The sequence below is a fragment of the Geotrypetes seraphini genome, chromosome 15, assembly GCF_902459505.1.
Source record: "Geotrypetes seraphini chromosome 15, aGeoSer1.1, whole genome shotgun sequence".
NCBI classification, from domain to species: Eukaryota; Metazoa; Chordata; class Amphibia; order Gymnophiona; family Dermophiidae; genus Geotrypetes; species Geotrypetes seraphini.
The window spans coordinates 56770273-56788986 of record NC_047098.1 but is presented as its reverse complement, the minus strand read 5'-3'; the positions used below and the strand labels follow the sequence as shown (position 1 = coordinate 56788986).

Sequence of the window (18714 nt, the reverse complement as noted above, 5' to 3'; positions counted from 1 at the left end):
CATTAACTATTTTTTCTGCGGCCCTCCAAGTACCTAGAAACCCAAAATGTGGCCCTGCAAAGGGTTTGAGTTTGAGACCACTGATTTAGAGCATTGCAACTGAACAGATTCAAAAATTGTCTCCTGCAGGTGGTGCAGTGGTTAAAGCTACAGCCTTAGCACCCTGAGGTTGTGGGTTCAAACCCACACTGCTTCTTGTGACCCTGGGCAAGTCACTTAATCCCCCCCCCCCCAGGTACATTAGATAGATTGTGAGCCCACCGGGACAGGCAGAGAAAAATGCTTGAGCACCTGAATAAATTCATGTAAACCATTCTGAGCTCCTCTGGGAGAACGGTATAGAAAATTGAATCAATAAATACATTTGTCATTTCTAGTACAAGCCAATGAGCCTGTTACGGAGTTTATTCTTGCTAGGCTCCACTGAGAGGGTAGATAAGAGATCAAAAACTTATTGGAAATAACATTAGCTTTGGGGGGTATATTCATGCATAAAAAGAAAGGCCCACCGCAGGACTGTCTCCTTTTATGCAGTCTGTGTACATACTGAGCAATGCATACAATTCTGAGTGCATGATCAGTGCAGAGCTATGTTCCTTTGTACGAGGGATAAAGTTGTGCAAAACTGGGGATCGCTGTAGGAGTCTATTTTTAAAAAGGCACAGATAAGTATATTACAACCATTTCAGGATTTTCCTTGGTGTCTGCGGAACATTAGAGGTGCTCCACTATCATACTAAATACGATCGCTTGAGTCTCTGTTGGATCTAAGACAGTGGTCTCAAACTCAAACCCTCTGCAGGGCCACATTTTGGATTTGTAGGTACTTGGAGGGCCGCATAAAAAATAGTTAATGTCTTATTAAAGAAATGACAATTTTGTATGAGGTAAAACCTTCATAGTTTATAAATCTTTCCTTTTGGCCAAGCCTCCAATAATAATATTGTCATTTATAGCATAAGAGACATATGATCAAGAAACTGTTTTATTTTACTTTTGTGATTATGATAAACATACTGAGGGCCTCAAAATAGTACCTGACGGGCCGCATGTGGCCCCCAGGCCGCGTGTTTGAGACCACTGATCTAAGATTAGGGAACTGTTTTCCACAGATCCAGATTTTAAGGAGACTGTTTCTAGCTTACATAAATGTTTTCCAAATATGGTGGTGTTAAAAGTTATCACCACTTAAATTATTATTGTGAAATTCACTATCCACCTAATACAATGCGCTGTCGCACAAAATTCAAATATAATCTTCTGACACAATGTCTTTGAGATTAACTGGGATCTCAAGTGCACTTGAGATCCCAGTTAATCTCAAAGACATTGTGTCAGAAGATTATATTTGAATTTTGTGCGACAGCGCATTGTATTAGGTGGATGGTGTTAAAAGTTATGACAGGCCAGGTCTTTAAGACTAGTTAATTTTCCAAAACTGATTAGAAATATTCCCCAGGTGTCACATTGTGCTGATTACCGTGAATGTCAATACAGAATACTTCATAGAGCTTATTTTTCACAACAAAGGGCTTTTAAAGCCCACTTAGGCCTGGAGGTACTAAAAATGAGTGAGTCGTAGTTAGCCAATCAGTTGTCCGATTTTAAAACAGCGATCGATGCTTAACCGACTTTGCATGCAAATTAGTTTTGCGGAGGTTGGCCATAATCCCATCTCACCAATTGCTGAAAAAGTGACTTTCACACTTGTGCAGAGCTGGTAGGGGAAGCTCGAACAGCTGAACGGAAGGGGAAGCCCCGAAGCAGCTTCCTGCCAGTCAGCTGTTCAGGGCAGGAAAACTTTTTTCTTTTTTTTAATGGGACAAGATGGGAAAGTCCTTAGGTATCTGGGTCAAATCAAGGTTTTAGGACTACTGCAATTCCATCTATGCTGGTTTAAGTAAAGGTAATCAGAAAATATTACAACTGATACAGAACACTCCTGCAAGATTAATCTTAGGTAAGTCAAAATCTGATCATGTAACTCCATTGTTGAGGAACTTACACTGGCTCCCTTTCCGTTTTAGAGTTCAGTTTAAATGTGCCTGTATTTAAAAAAAAAAAATCATTCATGGACTGTTTGATTTGCTGATATCTCTGACTTTGAACTGACCAAGATCTTCGGGCTGTAGAACTATCCTATATAATAAAACCCTAGCCACGCATACGCACTCAAATCTGCGTGCTTCCATGATCTCTGATCTGTGAGATGTAGGTCCGTGGCCGCAGGAATACGCATGCGCAAGTCCCCAGCCTTCCTGCTTCTCAGCACCTACCTACAAAGGACTGGCCGCCAGCGTTGGAGAAGGCTTCCGACGCTGGCGGGGATCGAGAGGAGCCACTGCGACATAAGATACATAAAGACCACAAAGAAGAAGAAGAAAAGGTTATCTAATTTAAAAATATATTCTGAAACTCACAGTATTTGACAAAATCATTCTGAAAGTCCTTCCTGGAATTAGCAAAGGCTTTTCCTCTTTCTGTTCCAACTACGAACACATCTCTCTCGTATACAGCTACACAGGCTACTTCAGCTTTGGACTTGGCAAGTTCTTTACACTGAAAAAGGAGGAAAGAAATATAAACTTCCATGAATACTAAAGCTAGAAATTAAAAAATGGTTGAGAGTATTTGTCAGTTAATCATGAAAACTCAGTTACGAATGGCAAGAAACATAAGAACTCTAAGCAATGCCTCTGCTGGGTCAGACCCGAGGTCCATCGTGCCCAGCAGTCCGCTCACGCGGTGGCCCAGCAGGTCCAGGACCTGTGCAGTAATCTTCTATCTATACCTCTCTATCCTCTTTTCCAGTAGGAAATTGTCCAATCCTTTCTTGAACCCCAGTACCGTACTCTGCCCAATCACGTCCTCAGGAAGCGCATTCCAGGTGTCCACCACACGTTGGGTAAAAAAGAACTTCCTAGTATTTGTTTTGAATCAAGTTTCAAGTTTATTTCACTTTTGATGAATCGCCTATTTCAAATTACTAGGCGATGTACATAATATAGTAAAGAAACTTTAACAAAATAACCATCTAATCTAATAAAACTAACATGAAAGAAAGGTAAGGGGGTAAAGTTACAATGGGGGTATAGGAAAAAGGGAAGAACAAAAGGTAGGGTAAAAATTTACGAGGTATAATTCATAAATATTATTTAAAACATCTGTCTCCTATCAACTTTTCCGAGTGCCCTCTTGTTCTTTTATTATTCGAAACATTTATCTACTATTAACCCTTTCAGGACCATAAGGATCGTAGGCCAATTTTTGTGGTTTTGACGACATTTTTATGGTAAAAAGGGCTTGCAGATGCCAAAAAATTGATTTTTTTTGTGAAATATCATTATTTTTATTTAAAAAAATCACACTTCTGGCTTATGGACAGTGTGGCAAGTGAATCTTCTCGTCAATCTGGCAACGACGCTAATGAATGAATGTCGGAACCAGTTTGTTTACATAAAGGCAGTATCCTATGGAATCCGTACATATCAAATTTAGAACTGTAGACTATCCCAATCAAAATTTATAGGATTTTAAAGTTATGGGACAAATATGTCCCTTGGTCCTGAAAGGGTTAAGAGTACACACATTTAGGACCTTGGTAATAAGCAAAAGATGCAGATTTAGACCGCAAAAAAAATTTTCTCCTCACTCTTTAAATGTCTAACTCCATCCAGCAATAATTGAAAAAGCAGTTTCCTTCTTTAGCTAAAAGGAAGCACCCATGCTTGCACCTTGGTGATAAACACTTGAAAATTCATGCAGGGTGGTAATATGCAAAATAAATATCATAACAAATTGCAGCCTAATTGGAAAGAAGTAAATCTTAAAAACTGAGGAAAAAAAGATGCATGTTCAGTGTTCTCCCCAGAAATTTTTTCCAGCCGGGTGGCATGAAAAAGGAGCTGGGTGGGGTGGGCGAGACAGGGAAATCTGATGGTGGGGAAAACTAAGGGCTCCTTTAACAAAGATGCGTTAGCACCTTAATGCGCGGAATAGCGTGCGCTAAATTGCCGCGCATGTAGTTGCTACCGCCTCTTAAGCAGGCGGTAGTTTTTCAGATGGCATACGCTAATCCGGTGTGTGCGCTAAAAACACTAGCGCACCTTTGTAAAAGGAGCCCTAAATGTGTACTATTTTTATTAATTATTATTTTCCAATGTTCACTATTGCTTCCTTTTTTTAAGGTTTGACACATGTGCCAGAATATTTTTACTAAATTTAAGAAGTATCCAATTCTAGAAGTGAATAATTAGATATTCGCCCTCTTTCAAATGGTATAGAGCAGTGGTCTCAAACTCAAACCCTTAGTGGGGCCACATTTTGGATCTGTAGGTACTTGGAGGGCCACAGAAAAAATAGTTCATGTCTTATTAAAGAAATGACAACTTTGCATGAGGTAAAACTCTTTATAGTTTATAAATCTTTCCTTTAACAGTTAAAGGAAAGATTTATAAACTATAAAGAGTTTTACCTTATGCAAAATTGTCATTAACTATTTTTTCTGTGGTCCTCCAAGTACCTTATTTTTTCTGCAGCCCTCACATTTAAAGTTTAATATCTTTCCTTTCTCAAAACTGACACATTTCAATCACTATATTGAAAATAAAATCATTTTCCCTACCTTTGTTGTCTGGTGACTTTATTTTTCTGAAAACAACGAACAGACTGCAGATAATGTACAAAGATGCAGGCGTTGTTTATTAGTAAATGCAGTAACATATACAACCTTATAGCCAACCAAGGGACCCGACACAGTCCATGTTTCGGATAACACGCCTTCCTCACGGGTCCATGATGGTTAAGGTATAAAGCAAACTGCATAAAAGATAACAAACACACGCCAATCACGATCAAATGGGGTCAAGCAAGTCTTACACAATGCCATTTGATCGTGATTGGCGTGTGTTTGTTATCTTTTACGCAGTTTGCTTTATACCTTAACCACCATGGACCCCTGAGGAAGGCGTGTTATCCGAAACACGGACCGTGTCGGGTCCCTTGGTTGGCTATAAGGTTGTATATGTTACTGCATTTACTAATAAACAACGCCTGCATCTTGTACATTATCTGCAGTCTGTTCGTTGTTTTCTGGTTGCTATTGTTTACTACAGACTACGTTGGACTTTCTTTCTCCCTTTTGTGCATCGACTTTATTTTTCTGTCCATTTAACTATGTTTCCAGGGTCTTCTTGTCCTTTGACTGTTTTTCTCTCCGTCTTCACTTTCTGCCTTGCATCCATCTTTGGCATTAACTTAATATTCAATTTTTCTGCTTTCTTTTCAAAATCTATGTTTCCATGTCTTCCCTTCCCTTCTATCTCTCTCTTCTTCTGTCCCTATTTCCATGGTCCGCATCTCTTTCTTTCCTTTCTCTCCATCTCTCCTTCCTTCCTTTCCCCTGGTCTGGCATCTGTCTCCTTCCCTCCCCCAACTTTTTATTTCTTTCACCCTGCCCCCTTCTTTCTTTCTCTCTCTATCCATGCCCGCATTCTTTCTATATGTCTGTCTTTCTCTCTCTCTCTCCGTGCCCCCTTTCTTTCTTTTTTCTTTCTCCATGCCCGCCCTTTCTCTCTCCATGCCCCTTTCTGTCTGTGTCCCGTTTCTCTTCTTTCTTTCTGTCTCTCTGTCCCGTCCCCCCAAGCCACCACCATTGGGGAACAGGCCACCACCGCCGCAATCAGGTAACAGGCCGCCACCGCCGCAATCGGGGAACAAGCTGCCGCCACCACAATCGGGGAACAGGCCGCCGCCACCACAATCGGGGAACAGGCCGCCGCCACAATCGGGGAACAGGCCAGTGCCGAGGTCTTAACTCTCCCTGCATATCTTCCCCAGCGCGGGCCAACCAATTCACGCCACCCGACGTCAATTCTAACGTCGGGGAGGAACTTCCAGGCCAGCCAGGCAGCAATTGGCTGGCCCAGAACTTCTTCCCCCAACATTAGAATTGAACGTTGGGTGGCGAGAATTGGTCGACTCCGAGCTGGGGAAGATATGTAGGGAGAGCTAAGACTTCGGGCGCTGACCTGTTCCCCGATTGCAGTGGCTTGGGGGAGGGCAGTGGGGAAGGGAAGCATATTGGGGACCCCTGCTTTAGGCAAGGACAGATTGCGGGCCGCAAAATAGTCCCTGGGGGGCCACATGTGGCCCCCAGGCCGCGTGTTTGACACCGCTGGTATACAGATTTAAAAAAGGGAAATGCGTTAATAAAATCATTAGGTTCAATCTAGCCATTTATTTCTGCGTGAATTTAAACAACTAAAAAAAAGATAAATATAGCTCATCCAGTCATACAAGAAACATCTCTACAGCACCTCTAATAATATTTTGATCACTATATTCTTTCCTGAGGTCTCACTGAGGATATGAAATAGATGCGATCCCCACTTCCAAACCTCTTCCACATAATTTGAAGGAGACCTGTGTGATCGCACTATACAGCAAAATAAAAAAGTAGCAGATAAAAATCAAAGTGTGAGCTAGGCAAAAGAGTTTAGGTAAAAATGCAGGTAATAATTAGCAATGTATTAAAAATATTTTATTTTTATTTGCTTATAATGTCATTTGAAAGCTGTTTGATGTTAATACAGCTTTAATTTAATTTATTATAGTGTGTGTGGTGGGGGACAACACCTACATCAACAGTAAAGTTAGCATAGGATCTTTAAATCCAGTGGCGTACCTAGTATATGATCAGCCAGTGCTGATCATTTTTTTAATAACCCCCTCCTCTATATAAAAAAAGTTATTTTTAGTAATAATCCATGAGTTACACAACAAGGGTGCACCTAGGAAAAGGCAGCATCTTAAACACTGCAGTGAGCACTAGAACACCAACACATGCATTGTAAAACTAAACAAGCCAGATCCTGCACAGTCAATTGATCCTATACAGTCATTGCTAACAAAAAGCCATGTCCTTTTCATACACACAGAACAGAGATACACCCTCGCCTAATATGGAATAATCACAAACTAAAAATAGAAATATGTAGACAAAAGTTAAACTGAAACGCCAATAAACCAGACTCTGCGTACAATGCAACACCACAGAAACAGTGACACGTACCCTAATACTGTGCAAAATATAAAGACAGTAGATGTAAATTTGAAAAAACTGCTACATAACAATCACCACTTTACAAATTAACAAATATAAATAAAACAGGGAAGAGAGAAATAAGAAAATACCATTTTATTGGACTAATCCATTTTTCAATTAGTAGTAATTAGCTTTCAGAGGCCAAATCTTTCTTCAAGACAGTACAGTATACTGCTGTTATGGTATCCTGTCCTGACCTGAGGAAAGGAGTTTAGTCCCCAAAAAACTGCCTTATTTCCATTTTCTATTGATAAACTTTAATCAATACAGTTACAATACTACTTGATTCTACATAAAGCAACAACTAATTTTTTTTCCACCTTTTGTCGTTTCTGCTTTAATCATCTTCTCTTCACTCTCTTCTTTCTATTCAGCGGTTGTCCTCGCTCCCTTCCATGCAACATCTGTCCTCTCTCTTTGCCCCTTCCACCCTGCCTCTGCCCTCTCTCTCTCTCCCCCTTGCATCCACTGTCCACCCTCTCTGCCCTTTCCATCCAGTGTCCGCCCTCTCTCTGTTCCATATGGCATCTTCCCTCTTTCTATGTCCCAATAAACTGTATATCCTTTGCCCTTTCTCTCCTTTGTACTCTGTGACCTTTGTACTTTGTGCCTTTGTACTCCTGTGCCCTTTCTCTCCATTTCAGCTTCACCCCCTCTTCATTTTTTTTTGTCCGCACCACTTCCCCTATGCTCTGGCACCTCTATCCCCTTCTCTCCCCCCATGCCCTAGCAACTCTCTCCTCTCCTTCTGTCTCCCCCTTACACTCCATTATCTGGCATCTCTTCTCCTTCCTTTCTCTCCTTCCTTTTACCTGGTCTAGCATCTGTCTCCTCCCCCTCCCCCCATATGCCCTGATATCTCTCCCCCCTCCATGGTCTGGTAGCTCCTTTCCTTTCCCTCCCTCCTATGGTCTTGGCATCTCTTTCCTCTCCTCTCCCTTCCCTGGTCTTCCTTATCCCCTCTCTCTCCCCAATTGTGTGCAGCAGCAGCACTTCTCTTCCTCTCCCCCCTCTCCCCAATTGGATGTTGCAGCAGCATTTCTCTTCCCATCCCTCCCCTCATGCCCTGGAATCTCTCTCCTCTCCTATGTCTTCCTCTGCTTCCTTGCTCTGGCACCTTTCTTTTCTTTCCCTCTGGTCTGGCATTTGTCTCCTTAGTTTCCCTTCCCCCCTCCATTATCTTGTAATCTCCACTCCTTCCTTTCTCTCCCTCCTTCCTTCCTTTCCCCTGGTCTGGCATCTGTCTCCTTTCCCCCCCCCAAATAGTCTGGTATCTCCTTTCTTTTCCCTCCCTCCTATGGTCTTGGCATCTCTTTCCTCTCCTCTCCTTTCCCTGGTCTTCCTCTCCCCCCCCCCATTGGGTGCAGCAGCAGCATTTCTCTCCCCCCTAATTGGGTGCAGCAGTAACAGCATTTCTCTCCCCTCATCTCTTCCCCGTCCCCCCCCCCCCCCCGCCTCGGTCGGCAGATTCGCTACAGGCTAAGGTAGGAGATAGGTCAGCGACGGAGGAAAGCTTACAACTTGGAGCTCTTCCTTGCTTCGGGCCTTCCTCGCTGCTGGGTCCTGCCTTCATGGAAACAGAAAGTAGGCAGGACCCGGCAGCGAGAAAGACCCGAAGCAAGCAAGAACACCAAATTGTAAGCTTTCCTCCCTGCCCTATCTCCCGCCTTAGCCTGTAGCGAATCTATTTCTCGGATCTACTTCATTTCTCTTAAGTACCTTCTCCCTCCGTTAGCCAGCAGCAGTTACTGAAGCACGCAGCTGCAAGCTTCCACCTCTCCTCTTTCCGATTGGTTTCGCTTTGTGCAGGAGCGTCTTGTGCGATAAGCTGCAGAACAAAAGTAAACACGACGTCGGGGTTCTTCCTGTTTGTGCACTGGGTCATAATGAGCCTGCAGCCCCTGCCTCCAACTGCGACTGTAAAAATCGACCAGCAGTAGGAAAATTGTTTAAAAAAGTAAAGCTGAAAACCCTTTTTTTGGCGCTTAAAAAAAAAAAAAAAGTCAGGCGGAGGCGAATTTGCAGCCAAGATGACAGCCGGGCGCTCACCTAATCTAGCCGGGCGGGGCGCCCGGCTGAAAGGCGCTGGGGAGAACACTGCATGTTAGCATTGGGATGAACATGTCAGGAAAGGGAGTGATCTCCAAGTCTGCCTCTCACCGATTCTACTTAGGGCCTTACTTCTTGCCTCAGGTACGCAAGCAAGGCCAAGCATTGATGAAATCTCTGGTAGATTCACAGAAAAGTTTTACCCAGAAAAGTAATGTATCAAGAAAATGAGCTGCAATATTCAAAATTCCATTATGCATTACTATCTTACCATTGACTCAAGGGCAGACATTAAGAAGGTTATAACCATTTTGCTCTCGGAGGGGGAATTAAGCGCCGGGATAGCTGGTACTCCTAGGTGTTCCATTATTCCTGTTAAAGATAATTAAATGAATCATATTATACTAGTGAGATGTTTTATGAGTTTCAGAGTTCAGTACTATGAACCCCAACTAAATCATTTGATCAAAGAAACATTTTGTTGCTTTCTATCATTAAAATTTTTAGACGCTCTGCTGCTTAGGGTAGTTTTAACTCTTCCATTGCAACAGCAATTTTTACCAGTTAATTCTCAGGCAAAATGCAGTACCCATGTTCTCACTCTATATTTGCAATAGAGTCACCAATACCTGAATGTCTTTTCAGAACCGTCCCTTGACATAAATCTATTGTGGTATGATGCTTTCTTTGCCTTGGTACATTATTACAGCATCTTCTAAGCCAGTGTTTTTCAACCTTTCTACATCTATGGACCGGCAGAAATAAAAAAATTATTCTGTGGACCGGCATCGGTCCGTGGACCAGCAGTTGAAGAACACTGGGCTAAGTCGTGGGCCAGACCCCGCCCATCTCTACCCAGACCCCACCCCCATAATAGTACTAATTGCACCTTGCACGTCCCGTGCCTCATCTGGAAGCCTTCCCTCTGACGTTGCAACGTCAGAGAGAAGGCTTCCGGTTCAGGCGCAGGACGCCCGTAGGAGCCACTGCCTGTGGCTTTGTGCACTGAATCAGTTAGGAAGAGGGAGCTGGCTTGAAGATAACGCCGCATCGATCGCACCGTGGACCGGCAGTTGAAGAACACTGGGCTAAGTCGTGGGCCAGACCCTGCCCATCTCTACCCAGACCCCACCCCCATAATAGTACTAATTGCACCTTGCACGTCCCGTGCCTCATCTGGAAGCCTTCCCTCTGACGTTGCAACGTCAGAGAGAAGGCTTCCGGTTCAGGCGCAGGATGCCCGTAGGAGCCACTGCCCATGGCTTTGCGCACTGAATCAGTGAGGAAGAGGATGCTGGCTCGAAGATAACGCCACATCGATCACACCGTGGACCGGCGGTTGAAGAACACTGTTTTGGGCCTGATGCACGTGCTGGCCCTGTGGACCGGCAGGAAATTTCTGTGGATCGGCACTGGTCCATGGACCGGTGGTTGAAGAACACTGTTCTAAGCTATCATTTATGGATTTCATTAGCATACTTTCACTGAAAGAGTGGTTGATTGCTGGAATAGTCTTCCACTACAGGTGATTGAGGCCAGCAGCGTGCCTGATTTTAAGGCCAAATGGGATCGGCACATGGGATTTATTCACAGGGCAAAGGTAGGGGAGGGACATTAAGGTGGGCAGACTGGATGGGCCGTGGGCCCTTATCTGCCGTCTATTTCTATGTTTCTATGTTACTAATTTCTGTGTACAGCAGCATCATGTGCCACCCATCATAACCTTTCAGCTTCTAATTTAATAATGACTTATATTCTGTACTTTTCACAGCAAATATAGATAAGGCCACTGTATTCCTAGGCAGGCAGGCAGACATACATCATACATGCATTCCTTCATTTATTTATCGTTACCGTTCTCTCAAAGGAACTCAGAACGATTTACATGCATTTATTCAAGTACTCAAGCATTTTTCCATGTCTGTCCCGGCAGGCTTACAAGCTATCTAATATACCTGGGGCAATGGGGGGAATGGGTGACTTGCCCAGGGTTTGAACCTACAACCTCAGGGTGCAGAGGCTGTAGCTTTAACCACTGTGCCACTCTAAAAATTAAAATGTAGTAAAAGTGAGCCAAATAAAGGACAATCAAGCCATTGTTGGGACCGGGAGACCCTTATTGTATAGTTTCTTGAACCACTGTATCTACAGTTGTATTCATTGTTCTTTTTTTCTGGCTTGTTCAATAAAAAATTGTTTCAACTAAATCTAGGATACCGTTTGCTCTCCCTGGAACAATTCTCCCGGCAGATTTTTAAATCCAAACGCCTCCTTAGAAGCAACCAACCCTCCTTGTTCTATCCATCCTCTCCTTGCATTTATATTTTTTTTTAATCTCAATTTTTTTTTTTTTAATTCTTTATTTATCATTTTAAATTTTAACAAAATCAAACATTTTATACAGAAAGAATGTCTGATCATACACAAAATAAGAAGAAAAATAATTTCCATAATACTAAAATCTCTAATCATACAATCTCAAGTCCTCAAAGAGATGATCCAAAAATTTAGGAGTGAACTTTAAGGAAATCAATTAATAAATTCTATACAAGAAAAAAAAGTATTTTTTGATGATAGTCTTAAGTTATGTAATCCCCCTTTCACTAAATTTGGTGATGGGTTTTTCTTTCTCCCCTTTTTTTAACATTTGCTTTTCAAATTTATTTTATAAATTGTAAACCGCCTAGATATTCTTTTGTGATAGATGATATATCAAGAGATTAATAAACTTAGACACTTTAGGTGGTGTGCCTTCGCTTGTGTTTACAGGCTCGATGCCCTAGAACCTTGCAAGGGGAAGGGGGTCTGTTATGCAGTTGTGCTTTTGTTTTCTGAATGTCGGGGCTTTGCCATAGGCTAAAGATCATTGGCCAGATATAACGGATTCAATCAACAGGAGTTTTTTTTGGAGTCTTGGAGTCACGAAAGCACAGTTACTTACCGTAACAGGTGTTATCCAGGGACAGCAGGCAGATATTCTCATATGTGGGTGACGTCATCTACGGAGCCCCAACGCGGACAGCTTTTCAAGCAAACTTGATTGAAGTTTCAAGCTTGCTATGCTGCACCACGCATGTGCATGCCTTCTCCCTCCACTAGAGGGCGCATCCCCACCTCGTGGTCCTCAGTTCCATAGCCAGCAAAGAAGCCATCCCCGGGGAGGAGGGCGGGTTGTGAGAATATCTGCCTGCTGTCCCTGGATAACACCTGTTACGGTAAGTAACTGTGCTTTATCCCAGGACAAGCAGGCAGCATATTCTCACATGTGGGTGACTTCCAAGCCAACCAAAAAAGGGCAGATGGGAGGATGGCAAATTAGGAAAACAGGTTACGCAAAACTGACTGGCCAAACCGGCCGTCGCTCCTGGACAAAGTATCCAGACAGTAGTGGGAGGTGAAAGTATGAACCGAAGACCAAGTGGCAGCCTTACAGATGTCCTCCACAGGTGTAGACCGAAGGAAAGCAACAGAAGCTGCCATAGCCCGGACCTTATGCCCCGTGACTCGACCATGGAGCGTGAGACCAGCCTGAGCGTAGCAAAAAGAGATACAAGCAGCTAACCAATTGGACAAGGTGCGCTTGGAAACAGGACGTCCCAACCAATTAGGATCGAAGGACAAAAACAGTTGAGGAACCCTCCGATGCGACTGAGTGCGTTGCAGATAAAAGCTAACGCCCTCTTACAGTCAAGCGTATGAAGCACCACCTCACCAGGATGAGAGTGGGGCTTCGGAAAAAACACCGGAAGTACAATGGACTGATTGAGGAGAAAATCAGACACGACCTTTGGCAAAAATTTCGGATAAGTGCGGAGAACCACCTTGTCATGATGGAACACAGTGAAAGGAGGATCCGCAACCAAAGCCTGGAGCTCACTAATCCGTCGAGTGGAAGTGAGCGCAAGTAGAAAGATCACCTTCCAAGTGAGGAATTTGAGATGAGATCTGTCCATAGGCTCTTTAGTCCGGGAGTGGTCTGTTGAACTAGGGATGGATATCCATTTACTTTTTCAAACCCTGTACACTTCTCCCTCCGTATTCGTGGGGGATGCGGGCAGACCATAGGCGCGAATATGTAAAAACCGCAAATCACTTTTTATATGTTACTTGCGGTTTTTCGAAAACGTCGTTGTTTTTATTACTGAAACCGCGAATAACATTTTTACTGTTATTCGCGTTTTTTAAAATAAGCAGTAATTTCAGGGCTTGGAGCAGGCAATTCCCAAAGAATTAAGGGCTTGGAATAGGCAAGCAGCGATTCCCAACGATTCAAATAGAATTTAGGGCAAATAGCAGGCAAGCAGCGATTCAAAGAGAATTTAGGGCTAATAGCGGGCAAGCGATTTTCTCCATGCATGCTGGGAAGAAGCCTTTCTCTCTATGGATGCTGGGAAGCAGCGTTTTTCTCAGTGCACACTGGAAAGCAGGAAAGCAGCAATTTTGTGGTAAGCAAAGAACTTTAATCATGATGTAATTTTGGGGGGTGGAGTCAGCAGCCAATAAATCGCGAATAAGTGAATCCGCAGATACGGAAACCGGGGATACGGAGGGAGAAGTGTACACACACATGAAAGCAGTGACCCTACAAGAGACACGATATAAAATTTTGCATAGGGCCTACCTTACACGCTTTCGAGGGCACACTATGGGGCTTTGGTCTGTTGATACATGTCTCAAAGGTAAAAATCAGAGGGGTACTTTCCTTCACTCTTTTTTTGACTGTCCACACCTAACTTTTTGGGACTCTGTACAACGCTGTTTGGATGGATTGTTGCGGGGTGATGTGCCCTGGAACAGTCCCGCTTTATTGTTGGGAGATGTACAAGAACTGGCAAACCATGACCTGGACATGACTTCTCAGAAATTTGTTCTACATACTATTCTTCTGGGGAAAAAACTCATTTTGAAACTCTGGGTCTCTGAGGAGGCTCCCTCTTATTCTATGTGGATTACCTCGATGACACTATTCGTCTCAACACAGGATGTGTGGAAGTTTTACTGTGCTTTATGGAAAGGGTTTTTGGACAATAATGCTTGAAACCTGTTTATACTTCGCTATTTGTAATGTGCGGGCTCTGAGCATTGCTTGATTGCTCAGCTCTTGCCATGGTCCCCATTGTTGATTGATTTCCCCTCCATCCCGGTCCCCTGTTCTGTCATTGGGGACTCCCATTTTCCTTTCATTGCTTGGTCTCTTTTTCACTCACTGCCAGTCTGGTGTTCCATCTGGGGCTCCGGTAGTCTTGAGTTCTGTCCGCTTGGGGTGAGTGGTGTCCCCCGGTAGAGTGTGTGTGTGTGGGGGGGGTGCATGTATAGTATGTTTGGGATGGACGGATGTGTTGAATCGTTTGGGGATTCTGACTGTTTTCCTAATATAAATTGGACAAGGGCAGCCAGCTGGCCTCTTTTCATATCTTTACCATTGCTCACCGCTCAGGTTGTTTTCTCCCATGTCCTCTGCATTGACCTTCTGTGCAAGTGCTACTTATGTAGCTGTATCTGATGTTATGTTTGTTCCCATGGTTGTATTGGTGCTTTGGTTATGTACACACTATTTGGTTGTCTTTTGTCTCAATAAACATATTTAAAAAAAAAAAAAAGTTGCGCTCTATTAACCAATTATTCTATTGATTTAATTTTTTTTTTTGTCACTGATAGCTTGATTATGAACTCCTAAAAAGAAGAGTAACTGAATATCATCAGCAAAAAAGTAGAAAGTATCCTCCCAAGCATCGAATAACCTTGTCAGGTACAAATTAAAGAGTACAGGACAAAGATCCCTACGGAACTCCAGATCGCAACATGCCCTTTGATGACAAACTGATTTTTCCAAGACACAGTATAAGACCTATTGGAAAAATAGGACACAAACCAATGTAGCACTGAAGATCCAACTCCAGCATTTTTAAGTGTAGTCAACAACTTATAATGTGAAACTTTATCGAACGGTGCAGTTAAATCAAGTTGTATCCACAGAATATCTAACCCTCTTTCCATTTTTACTAAAATGTCAATGACAATATCTAACATCAATGATTCTAATCTAATCTAATCTAAGGCTTGGCTTTATATACCGAGTCATCATTCTAAGAAAGCTCGACTTTATATACCGAGTCATTCTAAGAAAGCTCGACTCGGTTTACAATGGTTAACTTAACAGATAAAAAACATAAAAAATAAAAACTAAATTGCAGAAAAATTAATTTTCAAAATGTTTAATAAAGTGGTTTTTAAAGATTTATGAAAAAATTGAAGCGAACCAGAACTACTTAGAAGAAGCAGAAGATCATTCCAAAGTTGAGAAAACTTAAAAATCAAAGATTGACTAAAAATCTTGACTCCTTTAATCCTTTTTTTGAAGGAAGAGATAATTTAAATTGTTGATTACCTCTTGCAAAAGAGAATCTATATACATTCCAAGATAAAGGAATAAGAGGGGTAAAGATACCATATAGGATTTTAAAAACAACACAAGAACATTTAAATTGAACTCTAAGATAAACCGGGAACCAATGAAGACTCTGAAAGCATGATCAAATTTACGTTTCCCAAAGATCAATTTCGCAGCAGTATTCTGAATCAGTTGCAATCTGTAAAGGCAGGTTTTTGTGATACTGAGATAGATAACATTGCAATAATCAAGGCGCGATAATATAACTGACTGAACTAAAATTGAAAAACGATGATAATGAAAGAGATATCTAACCTTCCTCAACATGCGCAGATTAAAAAAGCATTTCTTGACCACAGAAATAATTTGATCCTTAAAGGAGAGGAATCGTCGTATGATTACTCCCATAGGCTGTAATACCTTGCTCTTCACCAAGTAATCACTTAAATGCATCAGAACAACTTTTTCCAAAATTTTTGCCAAAAAAGACGTTTGAAATTGGTCTAAAATCATTGTACTCTTCCTGGTCAGCTTTGTTCTTTTTTCTGATTGGAGTAATTATTGCTTCCTTCATAATGTCAGGAACAATTTACAGTGTGACTCAAAAAAAGGAGCTAATATTTCACTACGAGTCGGTTCAGCGAATTACCACCAGGATGGTCTCGGGACTCAAGAACCTCCCATATGAGGAAAGACTGAATAAACTGCAACTATACTCGCTCAAGGAACGTAGAGAGAGGGGGGACATGATTGAGACTTTTAAATATATCACGGGCCGCATCGAGGTGGAAGACGATATCTTCTTTCTTAAAGGACCTTCAACCACAAGAGGTCATCCGCTGAAAATCAAAGGTGGGCAATTTCATGGCGACACCAGGAAGTATTTCTTCACCGAAAGGGTAGTCGATCATTGGAATGAACTTCCATTGCAGGTGATTAACGCCAGCAGCGTGCTCGATTTCAAAAAGAAATGGGATATGTATGTGGGATCTCTAGCCGGGTGAAGTCTGGGGGTGGGTCATTAGCGTGGGCAGACTTGATGGGCTACAGCCCTTTTCTGCCGTCATATTCTATGTTTCTATGTTACAAATTGTTAGAATTCTATGAGGTATGATATTCAATTGAGAAGCTGAGGAATGTATGGATCCGTTTCTCAGTCTGCTTGTAAAACAAGCTAGTCTCATCCACATAGAAGACCTGTTCTGGAACATACCTCTCTTCTTCAATTACATTTAGCATGTACATTTTAAATTCCTCAGCAGCTTCGCTGTCAGCTGAACCTGCCTCCCCTGAAGAGCCTATTTGTTAGCACATATCATTTTTAAAATACACTAGCTAACCTGAACTTACAGAAAAGGGTTTCACATTTTCTTTTCCTGGGGTGACATGTTTGTAAATGTCTCCAGATTCCATCCTGACAATTCTGTTCACTATGCTTTTTTTCTCATTCACCATTTGTGTTATCCACAAATTTAGCCGTTTTTCCATCTTTTCCATTAACTGATCACAAACCACAGATGTTGTTTTGGGACTTTCCAGGGCAGCTTCGCATATTGAGACTGACGAATATCTTCCTCTTTTTGCGGGATGGATCAGATTGTGGATTCATTCACACTAAACTTATGGCTGACAGCAGAACATGACAATTACAATAAGATTCAAGAAAGCACTGGAGGATAGCAGTCAGACAGTTACACGGAAAAAAGATAGGTTTTTAATGACAACGGATTGCAATAATTTTGAAAGGAAGCCAGTGTTTTTAAGTTTCAAAGGGGGAGGGGGTGACATGGTCATACTTGGAGCTTTTTTGTTTTAAATCCCTCAGGTATTGTAATCCACTGGTTCTCATTGTTTTGGAAGTAAGTTTCCTTGGCTTTTGGACACTCACTATTTATTTATTTATTTGTTTTTTTAAGCCTGTCCTCCCAAAGGATCTCAGAACATGTTACAAATCAGATATTCAAGTATTTTTCCAATCTGTTGTGGTGGGTTCAATTCATCTAATGTACCAGGGGCCGTAGAGGATTAAGTGACTTGCCCAGGGTCACAAGGAGCAGCATGGGGTTTTAACACACAGCCAATTTGCCACATTCTGCAAGCATTGGGGCTAACATAATAAAACATGAAAAAGTGTTTGTGCTAAAATTTAGTGCACACTTTTCTTGGTGTCAGGTCAACAGCGCGCCGGAACAAAGGCGCACACAGACAACTGAGCGCAATGCGGAGGCGTGCGCCGAAGAAAATGACTGTTTTATAGGGCTCCGACGGGGGATGGGGGAACCCCCCCCCAATTTACTTTATACAGATCGCGCCGCGTTTTGGGGGCATTGTGGGGGGTTGTAACCCCCCACATTTTACTGAAAACTTCACTTTTTCCCTAAAAAACAGGGAAACAGTTAAGTTTCCAGTATAATGAGGGCGGTTACAACCCATCAAACCCCCCACAACTCTGCTGCGATCTGTATTAAGTAAAGTGGGGGGGGGTTCCCCAACAAAAACCCCCATCGGAGCCCCTAAAAACAATCTTTTTCTTTGGCGCGCGCTTCCGTCTTGCGCTCAGTTGTCGGCGTGCGCCTTTGTCTTCGGCGGTTTTGTCTATGAACCCTTTTCTTTATGCAAGTGTGAACCCCTCCCCCCTCTGTCAACTCCTGCTGTATAGTTTTATAAAAATTATGATCTATCTTGATGCAACTTGTTTCTCCAAGTTAGAATATCAGGTGTAATATAGCAAAATAAAAATTGCACTAAGACAAAAAGTGCACTAAGGAGCCCTTTTACTAAAGCTTTGCAACCGCTAAATGCTGTGCATCCTACTTTATACCTATGGACCTCGTGGCACTTATTGCATGCTAATGTCTAATACACACAAAGCTTTAGTAAAAGGGGCTCCTAAATTTGCATATTTACATCAATCAGGTGTGCTACAAATAGTAGTAAAGGTAAAACATAGGCTAGCCTCTCTTGGAGCTCATTACAAATCCACTGAGTGCCCAGTAAAAATGTTATCTACAGCTTGTTTGTTGACCCTTGGTTCCCCTCTTATCCTCAAACCCCAGTTTCTTTATATACTGCAAATGTCATGTCTGACAAAGCTTTTTGGGAGTCTGACAGATGCGCTGCTAGCATATGCAGAGATGCCACGGATCTACCACCGCAGTGTGAAATTTTT

The 18714-nt window shown here is 42.4% G+C and overlaps 1 protein-coding gene across 9 annotated transcripts in view; it reads right to left on the bottom strand.

The window, feature by feature from the left end:
- Positions 1-18714, bottom strand: part of GTF2I (general transcription factor IIi) — a 158699-nt gene that overhangs the window by 135972 nt on the left and 4013 nt on the right. For all 9 annotated transcript variants that reach the window (XM_033922230.1, XM_033922229.1, XM_033922225.1 and 6 more), the window contains exons 2-3: positions 9426-9526; positions 2421-2559 (exon numbers count right to left, since the gene is read on the bottom strand). In XM_033922230.1, coding sequence (XP_033778121.1) covers positions 2421-2559; positions 9426-9521 — 235 coding nt within the window. In that variant the 5' untranslated portion in view covers positions 9522-9526. The remainder of the gene's footprint in view (positions 1-2420; positions 2560-9425; positions 9527-18714) is intronic.